Genomic DNA, 23154 nt, shown 5'->3' on the forward strand with positions numbered 1-23154 from the left:
TGGATAAGATTTTAGAGGATATATGCATCCCTGGAGCCAGGTGGACCACCAGCACGAAGGGTGCCCCAAGTCAACTCAAGAGAGAAGATCTCAAACCAATCGCCAGAGGATGGCTGGACTTCATTGGGCGTTCTATATTGCCCACCAGCAACCGTTCTGAAGTCAATATTAGAAGAGCAGTGATGATCCATTGCATTATGTTGGGAAAAGAAGTAGAAGTTCATCAACTGATCCCATCTGAATTCTACATACTTGCCAACAAGAACTCCAAGGATGCCAGGTTGGCTTATCCAAGCCTAATCTCTATGCTCTGCAAAGATGCTGGAGTAAAGATGGGAATAACAGAGTATATCTCAGTGGAGCAACCAATCACTAAAATCACAATGGAAAAACAACAAATGCAGGATGACCCCATCAAGAGGAGGGCGCAAGAATTCCTACCAGAACTCCCTCAATTCGAATACTGGGAGCATCTTGAGGCATCTGTCACTAAGTTGCAAGAAATCATGAACCAATTGAAGGAAGAACAGCAAAATCAAAACAGCATGCTTTGCGAACTGCTCAGAGAACAAGAGGTGCAAGGGCGTGAATTAAGAGAACTAAAGCGTCAGAAACTATCTCTTGAAGGGCCAAGCACCCCACAGACTAAAGAGGCATCCGCTTCCCAAAGTCAAGGTTGTTGAGTTCTGATCTTAACCTTAACCCTGTGATAACTTTTTTTTCTATTATTTGAGTTTCACCTTAGGAGTCATATAATGGCAATTAGTATTTATATTTTGATTTTATCCCCAATTAAGCTATAATTTATTTTTCTCATCATCATTAAACATGAATAAAATAGAAAATTTTCTTTAGAACAAGGAGGCAATAATTTTCGAATTTTTAATAAAACAAATTCTAATTGTTTACATGTGGTGGCAATGCTTTCTGCCCTCTGAATGAATGCTTGAATAGTGCATATGTTTTTGGAATTTGATGTTCTTGAATGTTAAATATGTTGGCTCTTGAAAGAATGATAAACATGAGACATGTTATTGGTAATCTGAAAAATCATAAAAAATGATTCTTGAAGCAAGAAAAAGCAGTGAATACAAAGCTTGCAAAAAAAAAAGCAAGCAGAAAAAGCCAATAACCCTTAAAACCAAAAGTCAAGGGTAATAAAAAGGATCCAAGGCTTTGAGCATCAGTGGATAGGAGGGCCTAAGGAAATCAAATCCTGGTCTAAGCGGCTAAATCAAGTTGTCCCTAACCATGTGCTTGTGGCGTGAAGGTGTCAAGTGAAAACTTGAGACTGAGCGGTTAAAGTCAAGGTCCAAAGCAAAGAGAAGAGTGTGCTTAAGAACCCTGGAAACCTCTAATTGGGGGCTTTAGCAAAGCTGAGTCACAATCTGAAAAGGTTCACCCAATTATGTGTCTGTGGCATTTATGTATCCAGTGGTAATACTGGAAAACAAAGTGCTTAGGGCCACGGCCAAGACTCATAAAAGTAGCTGTGTTCAAGAATCAACATACTGAACTAGGAGAATCAATAACACTATCTGAATTTTAAGTTCCTATAGATGCCAATCATTCTGAGCTTCAATGGATGAAGTGAGATGCCAAAACTGTCCGGAAGCAAAAAGCTACTAGCCCCGCTCATTTAATTAGAATCTGAGCTTCACTCAAAAACTCTGAGATATTATTGTTTCTTGACTCATTTGTATTCTATTTTATTTATCTAGTTGCTTGAGGACAAGCAACAGTTTAAGTTTGGTATTGTGATGAGCGGATATTTTATACGCTTTTTGGGGTTAATTTCATATAGTTTTTAGTATGTTTTAGTTAGTTTTTAGTTTATTTTCATTAGTTTCTAGGCAAAATTCATATTTCTGGACTTTACTATGAGTTTGTGTGTTTTTCTGTAATTTCAGATATTTTCTGGCTGAAATTGAGGGAGCTGAGCAAAAATCTGATTCAGGCTGAAAAAGGACTGCTGATGCTGTTGGATCCTGATCTCTCTGCACTCGGAATAGAATTTCTGGAGCTACAAGAGTCCAATTGACGCGCTTCCAATTGCGTTGGAAAGTAGACATCCAGGGCTTTCCAGCAATATATAATAGTCCATACTTTTCTCAAGGATAGATAACGTAAATTGGCGTTCAACGCCAGTTCCATGTTGCAGTCTGGCGTCCAGCGCCAGAAACACGTTACAAGTTGGAGTTCAACGCCAGAAACAAGTTACAGCCTGGCGTTGAACGCCCAAAACAGCCCAGGCACGTGAGAAGATTTAGTCTCAGCCCCGGCACACACCAAGTGGGCCCCAGAAGTGGATTTCTGCACTATTTATCATAGTTTACTCATTTTCTGTAAACCTAGGTTACTAGTTTAGTATTTAAACAACTTTTAGAGACTTATTTTGTATCTCATGAGATTTTTAGATCTGAACTTTGTACTCTTTGACGGCATGAGTCTCTAAACTCCATTGTTGAGGGTGAGGAGCTCTGCTGTGTCCTGATGAATTAATGCAAGTATTTCTGTTTTCCATTCAAACATGCGTGTTCCTACCTAAGATATCCATTCGCACTTCAACATGAATGTGATGAACGTGACAATCATCATCATTCCCCCACGAACGCGTGCCTGACAACCACTTCCGTTCACCGTAGAATGAATGAATATCTCTTGGATCTCTTAATCAGAATCTTCGTGGTATAAGTTAGATTGATGGCAGCATTCAAGAGAATCCGGAAAGTCTAAACCTTGTCTGTGGTATTCCGAGTAGGATTCAGGGATTGAATGACTGTGACGAGCTTCAAACTCGCGAGTGCTAGGCGTAGTGACAGACGTAAAAGGATAGTAAATCCTATTCCGGTACGATTAAGAACCTGCAGATGATTAGCCGTGCGGTGACAGCGCACCTGGACCCTTTTCACTGTAAGGATAGATGGTAGCCATTGACAACGGTGATCCACCAACACACAGCTTGCCATAGGAGGACGTGCGTGCGTGAATCAGAAAACAGAGAAAAGCAGAATTTCACAAGACAAAGCATCTCCAAAATTCCAACATATTCTCCATCATTGCACAATAAGTATTTATATTTATGCCCTTTTATTCCTTGCAATCAAATTTGATAAGTGAATTATTTTATTGTTTTCCTGACTAAGAATAATAAGATAACCATAGCTTGCTTCAAACCGACAATCTCCGTGGGATTCGACCCTTACTCACGTAAGGTATTACTTGGACGACCCAGTGCACTTGTTGGTTAGTGGTACGAGTTGTGAAACGTGTGATTCACAATTCGTGCACCACCAGACTTCTTTGGAACCACCTGTACTGGGCTAACCCATTCACTATCCGAGATCGGATAGATGATGTCGGCTTCAAGCAGTCGGGTCACTTCCTTCTTCACAACTTTCAAAATGGTGGGGTTCAACCGCCATTGAAGTTGATGGATAGGCCTTCCTCTTTCCTCTAGAAATATACGATGCTCACAGACTTGAGGGCTTATGCCTACTATGTCTGCCAAACTCCACCCAATAGCTTTCTTGTGTCTTTTCAACACACTAAGCAAACGCTCCTCTTGTTGGGAAGTGAGTTCCTTTGCAATAATAACTGGGAGATGTTGATTTTCCTCAAGATAAGCATACTTGAGGTGAGGTGGAAGGGGTTTCAACTCCATTTTCAGCTCATGGCTTGGCACTTGATCATCTAGAACCATTGGAGGTGGCAAGGTGTCTTCAGTATGAGCAGAGGGCTTCCCCACACTTGCACCTTGCTCCATGTTCTTCTCTTCTACTACCTCTTGGTGAATTTCAGCCACAGTCTCATCAATAATGTCACACTGGAAGATGGAGTGGTCTTCCGGTGGGTACTTTATAGCTTCATCAAGGTTGAAGCTCACTGCTCTTCCATCTATTTCAAATGAATATGTACCCGAGAAGGCATCCAATTTAAACCGCTAAGTCTTCAAAAATGGCCTTTCAAGCAAAATGGATGAAGGTCTTCCTGAGTCATTAAGGAGCATCTTTAGAATATAGAAGTCAATAGGAAACGTCAACCCCTTAATGCTCACCAAGACATCTTCTGCAATGACAACCACTGAAATTATGCTCTTATCTACCAAAACAAAACGTGTTGCCGACCTTTTCAAGGGTGGGAGCCTCAAAGCATCATATACAGATAACGGCATAATACTAACACATGCACCTAAATCACACATGCAGTTAACCAATTGCACACCCCTTATAGTACAAGTAACCATACAAGGACCGGGATCACTACATTTCTCCAGTATAGCACCCATCAAAGCAGAAATAGAGCTACCCAAAGAAATAGTTTCTAAATCATGTATCTTATCCTTATTCATGCAAAATCTTTTAGAAACTTAGCATACTTAGGAACCTGGCGAATAGCATCAAAAAGGGGAATAGTTACCTCAACCTTTTTGAAGATCTCCACCATCTTAGGATCTAGACCCACTTGCTTTTTAGTCCTCCTAGCAATGTGTAGAAAAGGAATGGGAATGGCTTCTCTCACAACATCATCTTCCTTAGATACTCCATTCCTTGATTGAGAAACTTCTTCTTCAACCGCATCATATACCTCATCCTCCTCTTCAACATATTCTACCTCAACAACATCTTCAACTTGAATGTCTTCTCTTGAGCTTGGCTTCTCAGGACTCCTCTCTTGTAATGTAGTGCCGGACCTCAAAGTAATGGCATTAATTACACCCTTGGAGTTAGGTAAAGGTTGAGAGGAAAGTGCACTAGAACTTGGAAGTTGATTGTTGGAGGTAGAGGGTGGTTCCATACGGGTTATAAGGGCTTAAAAAGTGGAGGTGAGACCGGTGAGGCTAGAGGTAAGTGAATTTTGAAGCTCTTTTTGTCCTTGAAGGATAGAACGGAGTGTTTCATCTAGGTTGGAGGAAGAAGGAGGGTAGGTAATTTGAGGGGCTTGTGGTTGGTTGTGTTGAGGTGCTTGAGCTTGCCTTTGGTGAGGTGTCCGGTAGCTTTGGCCTTGGTTTTGCTGTTGGTATGGAGGGTTTTGTTGATACCGGTTCTGTTGATAGTTGTTGTTCCACCTTTGATTCCCACCATTGTCTCTGCCTCCTTGGTTGTAGTTGTCCCTCCATCCTTGGTTGGAATTTTCTCTCTACCCTTGGTTGGGATTGTCTCTCCATCCTTGGTTAGGATTGTCTAGCCAACCTTGATTGTAGTTACCACCCTGATTATAATTACCGCCTTGTTGATAGTACCCTTGATTCGGACGGTTGTAATAAACATTAGTAGCCGCCAAGGTGTTGTCCTCTTGGAGTTGTGGACATTCATCAGTGTAATGAGAATAGCAAGTGCATATTCCACACACTCTTTGAGGGACCAACTGTTGACAATGTTATTTGAAGGAGGCTGAGGTTGTTGTTGATTGAGCTGGAGCTGCTTCAGTATATTAGTCATCTCTCCCAGAGTCTTGGTGAGAGTGGCAGTCTCACTACTACAGAAACTTCCGCAACAGTCTTGGAATGATTATTCCTTTGCCTTGTATTTTGGGTAGACTCAGCTAGATCAGTGATCAGTTGCCATGCTTCTGTCGCCATCTTGTACTTCGTCAGAGAGCCATTACTTGCAGCATCTAAGATGGTCTTGTCTTGGGGCTTTATGCCTTGGCAGAAATAGCTAATCAACACTAACTGGTAAATCTTGTGATGGGGGCATGAGTCAAGGAGATTCCTAAAGCGTTCCCAATACTCGTAGAGAGTCTCTGATTTGCTTTGGATGATGTAGGAAATTTCCTTCCTCAATCTATCTGTGACCTCCGTTGGAATGTACTTGTCCAAAAATTCCCTTCTGAGTAAATCTCAATTAGTAACAACGAATTCCGGTTGAGTGTAGAACCACTCCTTTATCTTTCCCTCAAGAGAAAATAGAAAGGCATATAACCAAACAGTAGTCTCATCCGCACCATGCTGCCTAGTAGTTGAGCAAGATGTCTGAAAATCTTTGAGGTGCTTGATAGGCTCTTGAGCAGGTAAGCCATGGAACTTAGGCAGGAGATTGATCAGTGCGGTCTTCAGTTCAAAATTCGCAGCCAAATTTGGATGACGCGCTTGATATGGTTGCAGTGTAAAGTCCGGAGCTCCTGCTTCCTGGAGAGTAATCCTTCTCGGCTCCGCCATAGTATCTGCACTTAAATCAACAGAAGAAGCATCAATAGAATCAGTAGAAGAGGAGCTAGTTTCTTCCTCAAATGATGCTTCAGACTCAACCTCAGATAAGACTGGTGAATTGGGTGAAACCCCTTCACGACCCTCAGAGGCTAACCAACGCCGAGCTCGCCTAATACGTGAAATAGTCTTTTCAATCTCAGGATTAAATGCGGCTAAGCTCGGATCCGGTAATGAACGCGTCATTCAATGAAAGAAACATAGAGCTCATTGTAATAAAATATATTAAGAAAATTTAATAATAAAACTGCTAATAAGCAGAAAGCACACAAATAAAATAATAAAAAAATACACTTATGTAAATATAAAAAATATTTACACCAACCAATAATTTAGCACACTGTTGCAACTCCCCGGCAATGGTACCAAAAATTGATGGGCGAAAAAATGTCGGTTAAGAATTTCTAATAAAAAACAGCGTTGTCAGTACAGTCTTAACCAACGAAATTCCCACTATCAATTTAATTTGTGTCACAATTAAAATTAAATAACTGGGAGTATAATTCCCATGTCGTTTCCCAAGGAGTTGACAAAAGGTGCAATTTATGGGTTAGGAATTTTTTGAGTAATTTTTGAGGTGGAGAACGGAAAAATAAATAGCGAGAAATTAAAGCAGCGAACAATAGCAAGAGATGTTATGTATTTGAAATAAGAGATCTTGGTTAGGAGAGATAATTGGAATTTCTATCCTTGTTGTCTTTTCCCAAGTGCAATAGTAAAGGTTTATTGCTTCCACTCAGTTATCCTCTTGCAGTTACAAAGGAAGGTCAAGTGGGTCGCACTAACTCTGATTCACAAGTCCTATTCACTTCCTAAGGAAGGACTAGAGTCAGTAAAAATTGAGTTAACCAGCAATTCTCAATTACATATTACACTTGAGTATTACAACTCAAGGGTTTTCAATTAATTAACTCCTAAGCCAAGTTGGGAGCTCTACTCTATTAACATGAATGCCATTTTTACAAAAATGTAAAAGGAATAGATAGGAGACATAGTAATTAAAATAAATTAATAAAATCAAATTTGGCACTGATAATTAATTAAAACAAATTAAAAAAATAATAAAATTAAATATAAAAATAATTCATTGTATTAATAGAGTTCAAAAATAACAATATCCAAATATGAACACAGGGCAACTAAATAGAAAAGAGTAATTGAGTTATTAGAAAAGCAAATTATAGAGAAAACGACTTCAATCAAAGGTAGTAGTAGCTCTCTCAATATCCAGTCCAAAGCAAAACTAAGAAATCTAAGAACCCTAGGAGAAGTGGTGTTTTCTCTCCCTAGAATTCAAACACTAAACAAAAAACTTAAACTAAAACTAAAGTGAAAGTGAAAGTCAAAAGTTCTCCGAGTCTCTACTACACTCCTACCTCTAGTCTGCGTTTTTGGGCTTCAAATTGGGTCCAAAACAGCCCAGAAATCGCTCCCAGCGAGTTTTGATGAGTGCAGCACGTGACGATCTGTCACTCGTACGCATCGGCCACACGTACGCATCGTTGTTAGATGCACCAATTCACGCGCATGCGTCAGCCATGCGTGCGCGTCGATCCTCGCTGCTCAGCTCCTTAGTTTCTTGTGTTCCTTCCACTTTAACATGCTTCCTCTTCATCCTTTAAGCCATTCATGCCCTATAAACCTAAAAACACTCAACAAACACATCACAACATCGAATGGTATAAAAGGAGAATTAAAAATTAACAATTTTAAGGTCTAGGAAGCAAGTTTTCAATTATAAAACAAAATTAGGAAGGAAATGAAAAACATGCAATTTACATGAATAAGTGTGAGATTAGTTGACACAAACCCACTCAATTCAGTCCAAAATATATTATAAAATAGTGGTGCATCAAACACCTTATTAAAATCTTATGTTGTCATGTTTTACTCATTTGTCTTTTTCAATTTTCATATGTTTGCACTATAGAGTTTCAAAAGAGAGGGCTTCCACATGTACATATCTTTTTATTAATGAGTAATAAGTTCAAGCCACAAACACCAGATGATATAGACAAACATATAACGGCTGAGATTCCTGATGAAAATGAAAGGCCAAATCTACACGGAGTATTTAAAATTACATGGTACATGGTCCATGTGGTCCGTACAATAAGAATTCACCTTACATGAAGAATAGATCATTTTCAAAGTTTTATCCCAAAGAGTTTAGGCAGTGAACACTCATTAATCAAGTCGAGTTTTTCAAATATAGGCGTACTGATAATGCTTAAACTGTGAAAAAAATAGAATGTATACTAGACAATAAGTTCATTGTTCCATATAATCCAGAATTGTTGCTCAAGTTTGGGTGCCACATTAATGTGGAATACACATGCCAAACAAGTTTTATTAAGTATCTATTTAAGTATGTACACAAGGGTAATGATCGCGTAACAGCTACCCAATACAACGCTGGTGATTCGTCAGAAGCCACACAAGTTGTTGATGAAATTAGGAATTACTACGATTGTAGGTACATTTCGGCATGTGAGACAGTCTGGCGTTTATTCGGATACAAAATCTAAGAGAAAAAACCATTTGTGATTAGACTTCCATTCCATTTGGAGGATGAGCAGCCTATGGTTTATAGTGAAACTTCTAATGTGAATGATATTGTCGAAAGAGCAGTATCTCATAAGTCCATATTTTTGAGATGGGTGGCAGTGAACATGTCATATCCCTATACTCGAAGTTTGACTTATGCTGAGTTTCCAACAAAGTTTGTTTAGAAGGACGATGCTTCAAAGTGGTTTTCTCGAAAGTAATGCTTTGCAATTAGAAGGTTGACTCATGTACCTGCAAGTAATGACGAGTTTATATTCAATTTTGATCTTATTTATTTGATGATTTAAATTTAAAATCTTAACAGCATGTACCCTACGTCTATTTTATTTGATTTATCTATACTAAAAAACAAATGTTCAAATAACTTTCAACAGTTATAATCTAATACTCTATAGATTATACAATTTTAGAATTATTCTCTATTTTCTAGGAAAAATAATTTTATACGCATGTACATAATAATTGAAATCCCGTAGCCTAATCCATTTAGCAACTTAAAAGTGGGATTTTAACCAAGTTTTTTACAGCAAATACCGAAAAATATTACCAATGACTTCTCTTGAATAATCAAAGAGGATGAATGAATTTTCGAAATATAAGAACAATAGGAGGAACAATTTATGCTACTTATAGAGATGCATGCTTCGCTCTTGGACTCTTGCAAGATGACAGAAAATTCATGGATGCAATTAAGGAAGCAAGCTTGTGGGCCTCAGGATCATATGTTAGGAGGTTGTTTGTCATTTTATTAACATCCAACAATATTTCAAGACCAGAACATGTCTGGGATAGATGTTGGCATGTACTCTCAGATGATATTTTGTATCGACAAAGAACCGTGATGAACATAAGGGGTGAGTTTTTATTAATTGCAATTATAAAAGTCCTTCATTATTGATCATTTTTAGTTTGATTGAATTTTTACAGTATCGTATAATATGCATAGTTAATCATGTCAGATGATAAGATTAAGCAGTTGTGGTTAATGGATATAGACAAGATCTTACATTCCTATAGTAAAACCTTGAAAGACTATCCTCCTATGGTTTTAGCAACTAAAGTTGATAGTTCTTTATTAACCGAAAGGGTTATCAGGGAAGAGCTAAACTTTAACAAGGATGAGTTAAAGAAAAATGCTTCAGACATGTTAGCCATCACAACACTTGAGCAGAAATATGCATTCGATAAAATTGTTACAGCTGTGTATTGTGATAAAGGGATTTTTTTTCCTTTGTGTATGGTCATGGGGTACTGGAAAAATATTTTTCTGGAACCTTATGTCCGCTGAAATTCGCTCAAAGGGTGATATTGTGTTAAACATTGCTTCAAGTGGTATTGCATCTTTACTTCTTTCCAACAGAAGAACGGCATACTCAAGGTTCAAAATACCACTGAATATAACTGAGGATTTTGTATGTAACATCAAACCTGATTTTTCTCAAGCAATACTGCTGTTGAAAGCCAAACTTATAATTTGGGATGAGGCTCCAATGGTTAGTAGGTACTACTATGAAGCACTTGATAAATGCTTCGGTGATATCATAAGGTTTTCTCCAACATATAACAAAAATTTGCCATTTGGAGGAAAAGTGGTTGTATTAGGTGGAGACTTTAGACAAATGTTTCCTGTCATTCCACGAGGATCGAGACAAGATATCGTTCATTCAACCGTGAATTTGTCTTACCTTTGAAAATTTTGTTCGGTGCTCAAACTAACAAAAAACACGAGACTCTTTGTTGGGACAACTACTTCAGATCAAGATGAGACAAAGCAATTTGGTGAGTGGTTATTGAAAGTTGGTGATGGTCTAATAGGTGACAATATAGATGGAGAATCTAAGATATGTCTTCCAGAAGATATTGTTATTCTTTTTTCGGACCAGGTATTTCATGAGTTGGTTCATTTTTCTTATCCAAATATTTTGGAAAATATATCTTCAAAGAATTTTTTCAAAGCAAGAACTATACTGGCTCCCACGCTTGACATCATTGAAGAGGTCAACAACTATCTAATGACTATCATTTCTAGAGGAAAAAAATTATATCTTAATTTGGATTCAATTTGTATGGATAAAGGGAATATGGAGAGTCAACTAGATTTTTATGGTTCTGAATTACTGAATAGCATAAATTGCTCTAGTTTGCCTCTACATAAATTAATACTCAAGGTTGGTATTTTGGTGATGTTACTGAGGAATATTGACCAATCTAGTGGTCTTTGTAATAGTACAAGGCTACAAGTTAGGAAGCTTGGAAATCATCTCATAGAATATAAAGTCTTAATGGGTAACAATGTTAGTCATATTGCTTTGATTCCAAGAATGAATATGGTACCAACAAATGAAACCATCCCAGTTAGATTTCAACGAAGACAGTTTCCCATAATAGTATCGTTTGCTATGACAATTAATAAGTCTCAGGGACAAACTTTATCTCATATTCTCATGTTGGATTGTACTTGCTCAAACTAGTTTTTACACATGGCTAACTATATGTGACATTTTTAAGAGTTAAGAGTAAGCGATATTTAAAAATTTTACTTATGAATCACGTAGGAATGTCAACAAATTCAACCATCAATGTTATTTATAGAGAAGTTTTTGTAAAAATAAAATTATAATGTAAATATTTTAATTTTATTTTAAATTTTGTATTGAAATAAATGTATAATTATTTCATTTCAAAAAAATATAAAATGATGATTATTCAATATTTTCAAAGTTAAAATTTGATTTTGATAATAATTCTATAAATTTTTTGAAATAGTAATTATTTTGTATATTTTTTTTAAAATATTTAAAAATATAATTTTTTTATTTTTATAAATTTTTTCGTACTGGGTACGGATTCATACATTAATTGTTTATAATAATAGATGTAGCTAATTTTGTAGTATAAACAATATTTTTGTACATAATATATTGTCATATATATTGCACCAACTTTCATATAAATTGTTATTTTTTCACTAAAAAATTTAGTTCTAAATAAAATAAAATTATAACCGTTAAAAATTCAGACAAAATTACGCTACGATCTCAATACAATCTTTGAAAACCATTTTTGTCATAAACCCAATCTTTAGAGGAATTAAAATGAAGTTTATATAAAAGCTTTTTAAGGAAAAGAAAAATTGAAAAAATACAAAATTCAGAGATAAAGGGACAATAGACTGAGCGCCGAGAGGATAGAGAAGATATCTTTCCAATCCGAGCTGGCAACGTGTGATGGACCCACATTTTCGAGATACTATGAGAGCCCCAAACAGCTGTGTGGACGGAGCTGCTGCCAGATAGAAACCAATGTGGAAACGCACTGCCACGTGGCGCACCGAGGGAGGCAAACTGAGATCGCGCGAAACACCAACCTCTTATCAACAAAACAAAATCCTAGCTCAAAGTTGAATATCGGTCATTAATGTTTCCTTTCGTTTTCTCCTTCTCTTTCTTTCTCTCTCTTTCTGTTTTCTAAGCCTTGCACCGCGATGAACGCCATAGCAACTGCTTCAGCTCTCACTCTGCCAATCTTCTGTAGAACAGCCAAACTTGACAGCAAAAAGGTATGTTTTATTTTATTTTTTGTAATTTGATTTTGAATTTGAATATTTTCTTTTGTTTTGCTACTGGCTTTGTACTTTTTTGGTGCTTGTTCTTGAAAATGAAACTCATCTTTAAAATTTTAAACGACGTGAAGTTAATTTTAGAAGGTTGCATACTAGACAAGTAGAGGGAAACTTGTTGGAGGAGACTAAACTACACAAAGATTCGTGTTAGTTTTTTTATTTTATTTTAATTTTTGGCATGCGATATTGGCGAGAGGTGTGTGTGGTATATGCATTATTTCAATCTTTATTGCTGTCATGTAAAAAGGAAATTTCAAAAAACAAAAAAAAAACAAAAAATAGCATGCTGTACTTGTCGTTTTCCCTGTATTTGCCATTGATTACAATTTTCTGATAGCTTTGGCGAAGAATTAGTTGAGGAATCCAGAAATAGAAAGATTTCAAGTACTTTTACTATTTTCAATGCAATTTTTTTTCTTATGGTTCCTTAATCAGTGCCATTAAGGGCACTAAAAAGATAACAAATAAAAAATAAATGTTATACCTCTGTAGAAGCTCATTTTGCTGCTGTGTATGAGCTATAGAAAGTTTTTATCTCTGTAAATGCTACAGTTTACGGCCTCTTATTTGTAGCTGAGGGAATAAGTAGCTTAAATTTCAGTTGGCATATAAAATTTTCAGGGTTTGAAAGGTAAATTCAGCGTGCTTGCTGTATTCGGAGAAGTAGAAAAGAAGAATGCATGGAGTGCAATCTTTGACGTGGAGGATCCAAGATCAAAAGTCCCACATTATAAAGGAAAGTTTTTGGATGTATATCAAGCCTTAGAAGTGGCAAGATATGATCTTCAGTACTGCGATTGGCGAGCTCGGCAAGATGTGCTTACCATCATGCTCCTCCATGAAAAGGTTCCAGTAGTTCAGTTATATTATTCTATATACTTTAGAACTAGATTAAACCCCCTATTCATCCTCACCAAAAACATGAGGGACAAAGTAGTCTTTTAGTAGTTGAAACCATCGTCCGAGAGAGACAAGTTTGTTACCTTTTTCCAGATAGTGAGAGACAAATTCGTCATTTGAAATTTGTCATTTGAAATCACAAGCTATGGTTTTGTCTTCCTTGTTTTTTGCCAAGGAAGAAATTAAAAGTCTACAGTTTTATTGAAATTTGATGCTTGAAAGGATTATGGCATTTTTTATGTAAATATTGTGAGATTTTGGATAAACCTTGCCATTGGCATGCTGACGGATGTCTCCATAAAATATTGGTGTAGGTAGTGGAAGTTCTTAATCCTCTAGCACGCGAATACAAATCAATTGGCACAATGAAAAAGGAGCTAGCAGAGTTGCAAGATGAATTAGCAGAAGCACACAGACAGGTATAAGATGTTATCAACAATAGAGAGCTTGAAATTTAGATGCCTTTTGAGCATCAATTTGCTAGGATCTTGTCCATTATATATTAATCTGTTATTTGTTTATTGGAAATGAATAAACACAGGTCCATGTATCGGAAGCAAGGGTTTCAACTGCTTTAGAAAAACTAGCTTTCATGGAAGAATTAGTAAATGACAGGCTGCTTCAAAGTAGAAGCACAACAGAAGTTTCCGAGGCATCTTCTTCGCCGAGTACATCTGCCAAATCTTTCAATGAAGAAAAGAAAAGGCTGCCCCGAAAAAGCTTGAATGTATCAGGTCCGGTTCAGTCATTCCATCCCAACTTGAAGAATTTCTGGTATCCTGTTGCTTTCACTACTGACCTAAAACATGATACCATGGTAAGTCCATAAGTTCCATATACACTAAAAACAATTTCATATATTAGGTATATTTTTGTGCGATATATTTCAATCATTAAGCACCATTGGAAACTATAATGATTGATGTCAGAAATCGTCTTTCATCAAATAACAGTAAAGCATTTGGATATATTTCTGTTTATATTTTCCGTTTTCTTTTCAATTTACAAGGGAATTGAACTCGAGTTTTATACTCAAATTTCATCCCATTTAGCTACCGTAGTCTATCCCACTTTGATCTGAATGGGAAGTCTTTCAAGTAGTGTTGTCTATCCCACTCTAATCTGAACGGTAAGTCTTACAAGTAGTGTTGCTTCTTTTCTATGTCAGATCCCTATAGAATGTTTTGAGGAACCATGGGTTATCTTCAGAGGGAAAGATGGGAAACCTGGATGCGTTCAGAATACCTGCGCACACAGATCATGTCCTCTACACCTTGGTTCTGTAAATGAGGGTCGTATCCAATGTCCCTATCATGGTTAGTGGTCACTGAAGAAAAATGAATATTTATGCCATTTCTTTAGGTCACTTGTTGTTCACTAACTTGATTATATCTTAGAAATTATATGCTCTTTTCCTGTTTCGCATAATATATGGGACAAAATATCACATGACATGACCAACCTATTTATGTGCTTTAAAGTTAATGGATTCTTAAATCACATAATGGTTGGATATCAGGTTGGGAGTACACCACCACTGGAAAATGTGAGAAAATGCCATCCACTCGACTGCTTAATGTGAAGATAAAGTCAGTTCCATGTTTCGAAAAAGAGGGTATGATCTGGATTTGGCCCGGCAGTGACCCCCCATCAGCCACACTTCCATCTTTATTACCTCCTCCTGGGTTCCAAGTTCATGCCGAGGTATGATGTCAATTTGATGTATATCCCACTATGTATTGAGATGTAATAAGCAAGAATTCTGATTTTTTAGTTAACAAGACTTGATGTGTCTATCTTATGTGACAGATTGTCATGGAACTTCCAATTGAACATGGGTTACTTTTGGACAACCTTTTGGATCTCGCACATGCCCCATTCACACACACTTCAACCTTTGCTAAGGGATGGAGTGTCCCAAGGTTTGTTTATAATTTATATACCCATACAACTAATAGCAATTGTCAAGAGGTAACAAGTGAACGATAAAAGTGATGAAAGAATCAAAACGGCTTTCCAGGATGTAATAGCTCAACTCATTTCAACAAATAGATCAAGAAACACCTTTCCTTTCTCCAATTTTACTTAGACTCTTTGGTCTCTAGAAAACACTGCTCAAAAAGGGAGGAAAAATATAAAGCGAGTAATATAAAGAAATGAAATTTTCGTCCTTCGCAAGGATCCGATAACTGAGACTAGTTGTTGCTCCTGAAATTATTTAACCTGTATTGTCAATGCTTTCTCTTGGAAACTTCATTGCAATGTGCTGGAGTGTAATTTTTCATGGGTCGAGGCCTTGTTATCTTGTATAGTCAAGATGCCATGCTTCCATACTTGAATTATGGGCAAACTGAGTGGTTAAGCTTTTTAATTATTACTCACCGCTTTTTCTAGTCAAATATATTTCTGAGTCAATTTGTTTTAATTTGAAATTACAGCTTGGTGAAATTTTTGACACCTGGATCTGGTCTGCAAGGGTACTGGGATCCCTATCCAATTGATATGGAATTTCGGCCACCTTGCATGGTTCTATCGACGATTGGAATTTCAAAGCCTGGGAAACTCGAGGGACAAAACACTAGTCAATGCGCCACACATCTGCACCAACTTCATGTCTGCTTACCATCATCAAAACAAAAAACAAGACTACTGTACAGAATGTCGCTGGATTTTGCTCCTTTTCTAAAGCATGTTCCTTTTATGCAATATCTATGGAAGCATTTTGCAGAACAGGTAAGAGTGCTTCTCAAATCTTTAATAGTTAATCATATTTGAGCCAGATAGACAGAATTAATTCCCTAATGGAACAAAAATAGATTTTATCATGGATGTCCTTATACTTTGTGGTATTTAAGGTCCAAAAGGATGCAACAAAAATATGGAACTAGTATGTGGTATTTATGTATGACATTCCAAAACACAATTCTCTGCTTATAAATCACAATTGATCGAATTCCTTTCGGAAAAAAAATTAATAAATTGGTGATTGAATTCTTTTTTTGGGGGAAAAAAAAGGAAAAAGGGAAAAAACTATTGGTTAGAGAAGCATTCATTCCAGGGAAACAAATAGGTTCTTAATTCTTAACTTTTTCGGTTTTCTTCTACACTAATGGACTATGGCTATTTATGTACGCAAGCAATTTACACAATGCATGATTAATTTTTCCATCTACTGTTCTGATTAATCTTAGTTTTAACTTCTGCATGCTGATCTGTTGATATTTCTCATTCAAGGTTTTAAATGAGGATCTACGGTTAGTGCTGGGTCAGCAAGAGCGGATGAACAGTGGTGCAAATGTATGGAATTGGCCGGTATCGTATGACAAGCTTGGGGTAAGGTACAGGATATGGCGAGATGCCGTGGAGCAAGGAGCGAAACAGCTGCCCTTTAGTCGATAGACCTATAATAACAAGTTAAACTAAGCATTATTAATCTAAAAGTCAGGGATGCTTCTTAGATCCACAACATGGATACTTTTTCTCTCTTTTAATGTCAAGGCTCTTGGACAACTCTGCATCAAAAAAGGCCTTTAAGGTGATACTATCGGCTGCTGTCTCCTCCATCAACATCAAAAAGGCCATCCGGGAACTGTTAAAATTGTTCAGAGGTTGTCTTTCTAAAATGGCAGGACTGTGTACCGTTGAGTCTTGACCGACCTTTTCTTTTGGAGTTTTGTACAGTATCAAATCCATTTTTCTCCTCTGATATATCTTCACCATTTCAGATGGTGCCTTTATCTCGCACCCTTTGTTAATAAAGGGTTTGTACTTTGTTGTATGAAACATCATTTTAGTCCAATATTAATTCAGAATACATGATTGTTTTGGGGGCTAAAGAATTTTAATATGGAAAAAAGAGGTGAACTTTACCTGGAAATGGAGTTTTTTGGTGTATATACAGGTGGGTGGACATTGTAGAGATTGCAGTGCAACACACAAGTAATGTGCTGACTTAATAAGCAGCATCCATGATTGACACATGGCGACATCACAAGCAACACGCACCCTGCGTGTTGGACACGTGTCAGGCATGCGGACAACACGCATCCTATGTGTTGGACACGTGGCAGACGCCGGTTGGATGGCTTTGCAACCCGGAACCTGCAAGGTGAGTCTTCTGCCTATAAAACAAGAGCTTGTTATCATTTTACTGCATTGCGAGAGAGGTGTTTTCCTCTGCTGTTGGTGTCATGGAGGGCACTGCAAATATAGTGCTTTACCACAACAGTGAGGTTATACGTAACACGTATGAGGATGCGAGTTTTGCTTGTGAGAGCACATTTGCGTTTGTGGTTCTGTACTCTATAACGTTTGTGGAACTACAGTACGGGCTCTGTCAGAGTGGTGTACAAAACTGACTCCGCACGTTTCGCACAGATAGACCGGCAAGTATATCGGGTCGTCCAAGTAATCCTCAGGTGAGTGAGGGTCGATCCCACGGAGATTGTTAGTTTGAGCAAGCAGTAGATACCTTGCAGATCTTAGTCAGGCGGATAGAAAAAATAGTCACGAGAAAACGCATAAAAACAGATAAATAAATAAAACGTTACTAGATAGGTGTGAAATTAATGGTTTGAGAACGGTTGAGGCTTTGGAGATGCTTCTTCCTTCTGGATAACCTTTTCTCACCATTTACTCCAACTTCTGATTGATTCATTTCTTGGCAGGCTGTATATGATTAACGCCGAGTCAGCGGTCATTAATCTCCTCTGCTTCAGATCAAACGCCGGGTCAGCGGTCATCCAATCTGAATGGGGGGTGAAGCTCTAGTAGTCCATTTTCTTGGTGATCCTACTCAAAACACCACAGACAATGTCAGATCTTCTGGATCAGAGAACGCTACTCCTTGGGTTCTAGCCTATACCACAAATGCCCTAATCGCCCCGCACCTCACCTGAACTGATGTCTCGAGAAGTCCCCAACGAAACCGTGGATTAGCCGTCTAAGAGATGTATAATCAACCTGGTGGTTCAATAATATCCCGTCAAGGACTCGCAAAAACTCATGTGGAATTGGGATGACGGTCAAGTTACACTCCCAATCCATTAGGATGAAAAACGAAGATACATCTTAGAATAGAATCAAGCATAGATTGAAGTAAAACGGTGATATTATTAATTCATGAGAATCAGCAGAGCTTCTAACTTTAACCTTAGGAGGTTAGTGACTCATACTGTACAAAAAAAATAATGAAAAACGTGTAGAGTGGGCAAGAGCTTCTAACAAGGGTGAACTCTTGTCTATATATACTAATATGCTAACTAAGAATTAAAGAAATAAGATACTAGTCTTGTAGTGCAAAAATTCACGTTTTGAGTCCACTTGGTGAGCGTTTAGGCTGAGTTTAGAGTATCTCCACGTGCTAGGACTCCTTAGGGGCATTGAACGCCAGATTGGGACTCCTATTTGAGTGTTGGACGCCAGCTGCTCCCTTTTGGATGTTCAACGCCAGAAAGAGGGTGGAGTACTAGCGTTGAACACCAATTTTGGACCTTCATTTCCAGAGTAAAGTATGGACTATTATATATTTCTGGAAAGCTGATGGTGGGAGGATTACTGTCGGAGTAGAATTTCTCAATGAAATCTGCGTTGGTAGTATAGCTTCTACCCAACAACAATCCCCGAGTATCAAATTTAGAAGGGATTTGGTTGTCACAAGTTCAACCCCAATAGAAATAACCGAAGTATTCAAACGTCGGGTCGTCTCACAAGAAATGGGCAAACATGTGCTTCAACATTGGTTAGAATTCCGGGGTTGTAAGTCGTGAGCAAGAAAATAAATGGGAATCTTAACAAGCAAGCAATCTCACAATGCAAGAAACTAATTCAAATAACTAAGCAAGATATGAGCAATTCCAAATTAACAAAGTAACATCCGATATGATTCTATTCTAAATTAAACAAGTAACTATAACTAAGACAAGTAATCAAGAATTTTGGGTTTTCAAATATGAATAATAAAAGCAACTCTTGGCTAGGCATGGAAATTGGGGTCACCATCCTTGTCTAATAACCATATCTTGACAATTATGAGGAACCAAACTCATTAAGTCTACTTCTATACTTGAAGTACGTCAAATGGTTTGGTCAACATCAACCCATAAGTTCTAACCTCACTACTAATTAACTTAATAGAAGGTTAGCGTCAATGGCTATCAAATTGACTACTAAGGGCTCCCAAATCATCAAATCCATTAGACCCAATAACTCAAGTTTACCCAATTTCCTTAGCCTAGGCCAAGAATAAAGAGAACTACTCTATAATCAAAGTAAACAATTCATCGAACACATGGTAAGCATTAATAAAAGACATGTTCAAATTGCAATCAAATTGAAATCACAAGTACCCACTAACAATTATCAACATACAATCATCCAAACAACACAATTAATCATAGAGATCATCAATGTAACATCAACAAGTCAAGATTCACAACATGCATGAAATGGGTATAAAATGACAATTGACAAGAATTCATAAAACTATCACAAGATCTAAGCAAAATTATACTAAGGAATTCAAATTAAACTATCAAAACTAGTAATTAACAAGATCCAATTCAGAATTCAACAAGGGAAGATCAAATTAAAACTAGATTTAGAGAGGAACAAGGATTTCTCTCTCTAGAAGAGCAAAAGAACCAAAAATTAGCTAAAAATTGTGTCTTAGTGTAAAATGATTGATCCTCCGTTTCTCCCTAGCATCCTTGGGTCTTTTCCATGCAGAAACAGCTTGAATTTGGACCTGATGAGCCTCAGAAATCGCCAGGCACGATTTCATTTAATGAGGTCACCTGCAGCTTCCCGCGCGTGCGCGCCAAGTGCGCGTGCGCGTCGATAGGAATCCTCTGATCCGTGCGGATGCGTCCATCCTTGCGCGCCGCTTCCAGCCATCCTCATCCACGCGTGCGCGTGGAGTGCGCGTGCGCGCCAATGCTGATTTTTCCAAAATTCAAATCTTCATGTTCCTCCCTTTTGTGCATGCTTTCTTTATTTCTTCTAGGCCATTCCTATCATATAATTTCTGAAATCACTCAATAAATATATCACGGCATCGAATGGCAGTAGAAGAGGATTAAAATATGATAATTTTAAAGCAAAATAAGCATGTTTTTCATCATGAAGCAATATTAGGAGGAGAACACAAAATCGTGCATTTCTTGTGAATAAGTGCGAGAAATATTGACAAAACTCCTTAAATTCTACACAATATAAACTATAAAATTGGGGTTTATCAAATCTCCCCACACTTAAACCAAGCATGTCCTCATGCTTAGAATAAAAAGACTAAAGATCATGGTGAGAAAGGGTTTATGAAATGCAAACTACCTAAGTGAATCCATGCAACTAATGTAAAATCATTTACCTACTTGGTCAAGGGTAAATCTATCCTCCAAGAACATATATAAGCATATAGGGTGAAAATAGTATGCAGCTCATGAATCCTACCAAATTGAACATCACTAAGGAGTGCATATAACTTGCTAGATGAACGCTTGTGAAAGCCGGGAACAAAGAATTGAGCATCGAACCCTCACTGGAAGTGTATCCGCCGCTCAAGTGTATAGGGTTCGTCACTCAATCCTCTCCTAATCATGCTTTCCAAGATTTGGCTTTCATCTAACAATCAACAATTACTTAATGCATGCTTACAAGTATCATGAGGTCTTATTCATGGGTTGTAATGGGGCTAGGGTGAAGGTAAGGATGTATATGGCCAAGTGAGCTTAAAATTTGAGTCCTTGATTAACATAGGATCTCACTAGACATATAGAAAAACCTATACAGCTATAATACATTACCTAGCTACCCTTGAGTTTTACTTTTTGCATACTCATGCATTCTTTTCAATTCCCATTTCATATGCATTGTTTTTGTTACTTTGTCTTGGGGTTTCTTTGTCCCCTTTTATTGCTTTGTTTGTTAGTTTTTTTTTATCCCTTTTTCTTGGGGCTTTATGTACAAAAGTTTCAATGCATATAGTTCAATCATTCAATACATGAGCATGTTCCCAAATTCTAGAATTTCAACTACACTACAATTACACACCTATATATCTACCCAAATTTTCCAAGTATACTCTCCTAATTGAATGATACACATCCTAACCTACCTAAGCTAATCAAGGATCCAAATTTAGGGACATTCATGGTTTTTCGCTTAGGATTGTTAATATGCTCTATTTAAGAACAAAAAGGGTTTATCATGGGTTCAAAATTGGTTAGCAATGGTAGATAAAAGGGTTAAGGCCATTTGGAAAAAGTGACTATTGAAATGATGGTCTCAATCATGTAAATGCATTCATACACAAAGTAATGGACATATAGAATCAGACAAAGTAAGGATCACAATCATAGAGAGAGATATGCACACAAGAATGAAAATTAATGGTTAGAAGATGTAACCATGCAATAGGCTCAAAACTTACATGCTTGTGTTCTTAGCTCAATCACTATGTTCCAAAATACATTCTTAAAGCAAGTTTACTGCAAGAAATTTTTCAAAATTTGGTAGGGTACCCCAAAACACAGTTTCTTGGGAAAGAATTATTGTTTTGACCAAGCAACTCTATAGAAACTAACTATCATGCAAGGAGTATTTACAAGCAAAACTAACTACACATGCAATGTACTAACAATGTACTAACTACTAAGTAAAAGATAAATCCATGGGTATTGAAAGGAGGAGATTGTTACCTATGGAGATCGGTCGAACGACCTCCCTACACTTAGAATTTAGCACGATCCTCCGTGCTACGAACAATAGGCAAAGGGTAGTCGGGACCGGAACCGTCACTATCCTCTCCTTCAGAGCTCTCATCACTTGGGTTTGAGGTGGATGTGAATATTTTGGGTTCCTCCATGCTAGGGGTAACACAACAGAGAAGCTTCTTGATGTAAGTATATTAGCGTTGATTGCACTGCTCATATCTATCAAGCTTCCGGTGTAGATCTTCTATCCTTTGAAGTGTGGATCTTTGTCGTGGTGGTGATGATGAAGTGGAAGAAATAGTAGATGGGAAGGCTATGTCAAGACTTGGGTTGTTCACGGGAAGATGTAAGTATTTTTCACTTGGGACCACATCGTCCTTAGCCGGAACTATAATCTTTCTGTCCTTGGCTTCCCAAGGAACACTCGCAGCAGCAACTAAATCAGATACCAATGCTGAAAATGGCAAATTATCCCGGGTGTGGACTTGACTCATTGCTTGCTTGACAAGAAACAGAATGTTCACCGGCCTCTCCGTGAGAACACACCAAACAAGCAAGGTGAGATCCACCGTATCACTTGGTAATGGTAGGACATTAAGCACTTGCTGAATAGCCTCTTCTGAAACCGAGACTTACTTCCGGCGCATGTATACCGATTGAAGAGAGGAGAGATGGTAGTTAGTGTAGAATTTTTCCACCCAAGAGAGGTTGATCTCCCTTGGTTTTCTCAAAAGAAACTCCCATCCTCGCCGTTCAATGCGGGGTAGAATACAAGGAGCAACCTTGTCCGCGCTGGGCAAGTAGATGCTCAGGATGATAGTTCCGTACAGCTATGGTGGGAAACATAAGTTCACAGAAGCGGTTGGGAAACCTTGAAGAATCTTTTGCCGGTTTGCTCTTTTCATTCTCATCAATAGGAGTGGGTGTCTTCGCCTTCTTAGTTAGGGGTCTGGCTCCCAAAGAAGAGTGCACCTTAGAAGTTGATCTTTGGGGTGTCTTTTTTGCGGCCGGTTTCCTTGGAGCTTTCGCCTTGCCTTTCTTGGTGGCCATCCTGAGAAAGGAAGGGAAATAAGAAAACATTAAACCTAAAGAATCATTTTAACAAAAACATGCAAATGAAAGGTAGTGCCCAAAAGGAGCATTGC

General features: G+C 37.7%; 2 protein-coding genes across 2 annotated transcripts; both read left to right on the forward strand.

Annotated features, from left to right (window-relative positions):
* The first annotated feature begins 9728 nt into the window (after positions 1-9728).
* On the forward strand, positions 9729-10467 carry LOC107607313 (uncharacterized). The gene is made up of 2 exons (XM_016309281.1): positions 9729-10024; positions 10137-10467. The coding sequence occupies exons 1-2, from the start codon at positions 9729-9731 to the stop codon at positions 10465-10467; spliced, it is 627 nt and encodes a 208-aa protein (XP_016164767.1).
* Positions 10468-12057: 1590 nt separating this feature from the next.
* CH1 (Pheophorbide a oxygenase family protein with Rieske 2Fe-2S domain-containing protein) lies at positions 12058-17134 on the forward strand. Its single transcript, XM_016311063.3, has 9 exons — positions 12058-12335; positions 13020-13244; positions 13613-13717; positions 13840-14115; positions 14467-14614; positions 14818-15002; positions 15108-15220; positions 15737-16031; positions 16533-17134. Exons 1-9 carry the CDS (start codon positions 12261-12263, stop codon positions 16695-16697), a joined length of 1587 nt encoding a protein of 528 aa, XP_016166549.1. The 5' UTR covers positions 12058-12260; the 3' UTR covers positions 16698-17134.
* The last annotated feature ends 6020 nt before the right edge of the window (positions 17135-23154 follow it).

The sequence above is a fragment of the Arachis ipaensis genome, chromosome B7 (genome assembly GCF_059453495.1).
Source record: "Arachis ipaensis isolate K30076 ecotype BB chromosome B7, ASM5945349v1, whole genome shotgun sequence".
Classification (NCBI taxonomy): domain Eukaryota; kingdom Viridiplantae; phylum Streptophyta; class Magnoliopsida; order Fabales; family Fabaceae; genus Arachis; species Arachis ipaensis.

Excerpts from the sequence above, each read along its gene's own strand:
- CH1 (XM_016311063.3), top strand. The coding sequence starts at position 12,261 with ATGAACGCCATAGCAACTGCTTCAGCTCTCACTCTGCCAATCTTCTGT. Across the intron at positions 12,336-13,019 it reads CCAAACTTGACAGCAAAAAG|GGTTTGAAAGGTAAATTCAG; the intron begins GTATGTTTTATT and ends TAAAATTTTCAG. Across the intron at positions 14,116-14,466 it reads ACCTAAAACATGATACCATG|ATCCCTATAGAATGTTTTGA; the intron begins GTAAGTCCATAA and ends TTTCTATGTCAG.
- LOC107607313 (XM_016309281.1), top strand. The coding sequence starts at position 9,729 with ATGTCAGATGATAAGATTAAGCAGTTGTGGTTAATGGATATAGACAAG. Across the intron at positions 10,025-10,136 it reads CCTTTGTGTATGGTCATGGG|AAGAACGGCATACTCAAGGT; the intron begins GTACTGGAAAAA and ends TCTTTCCAACAG.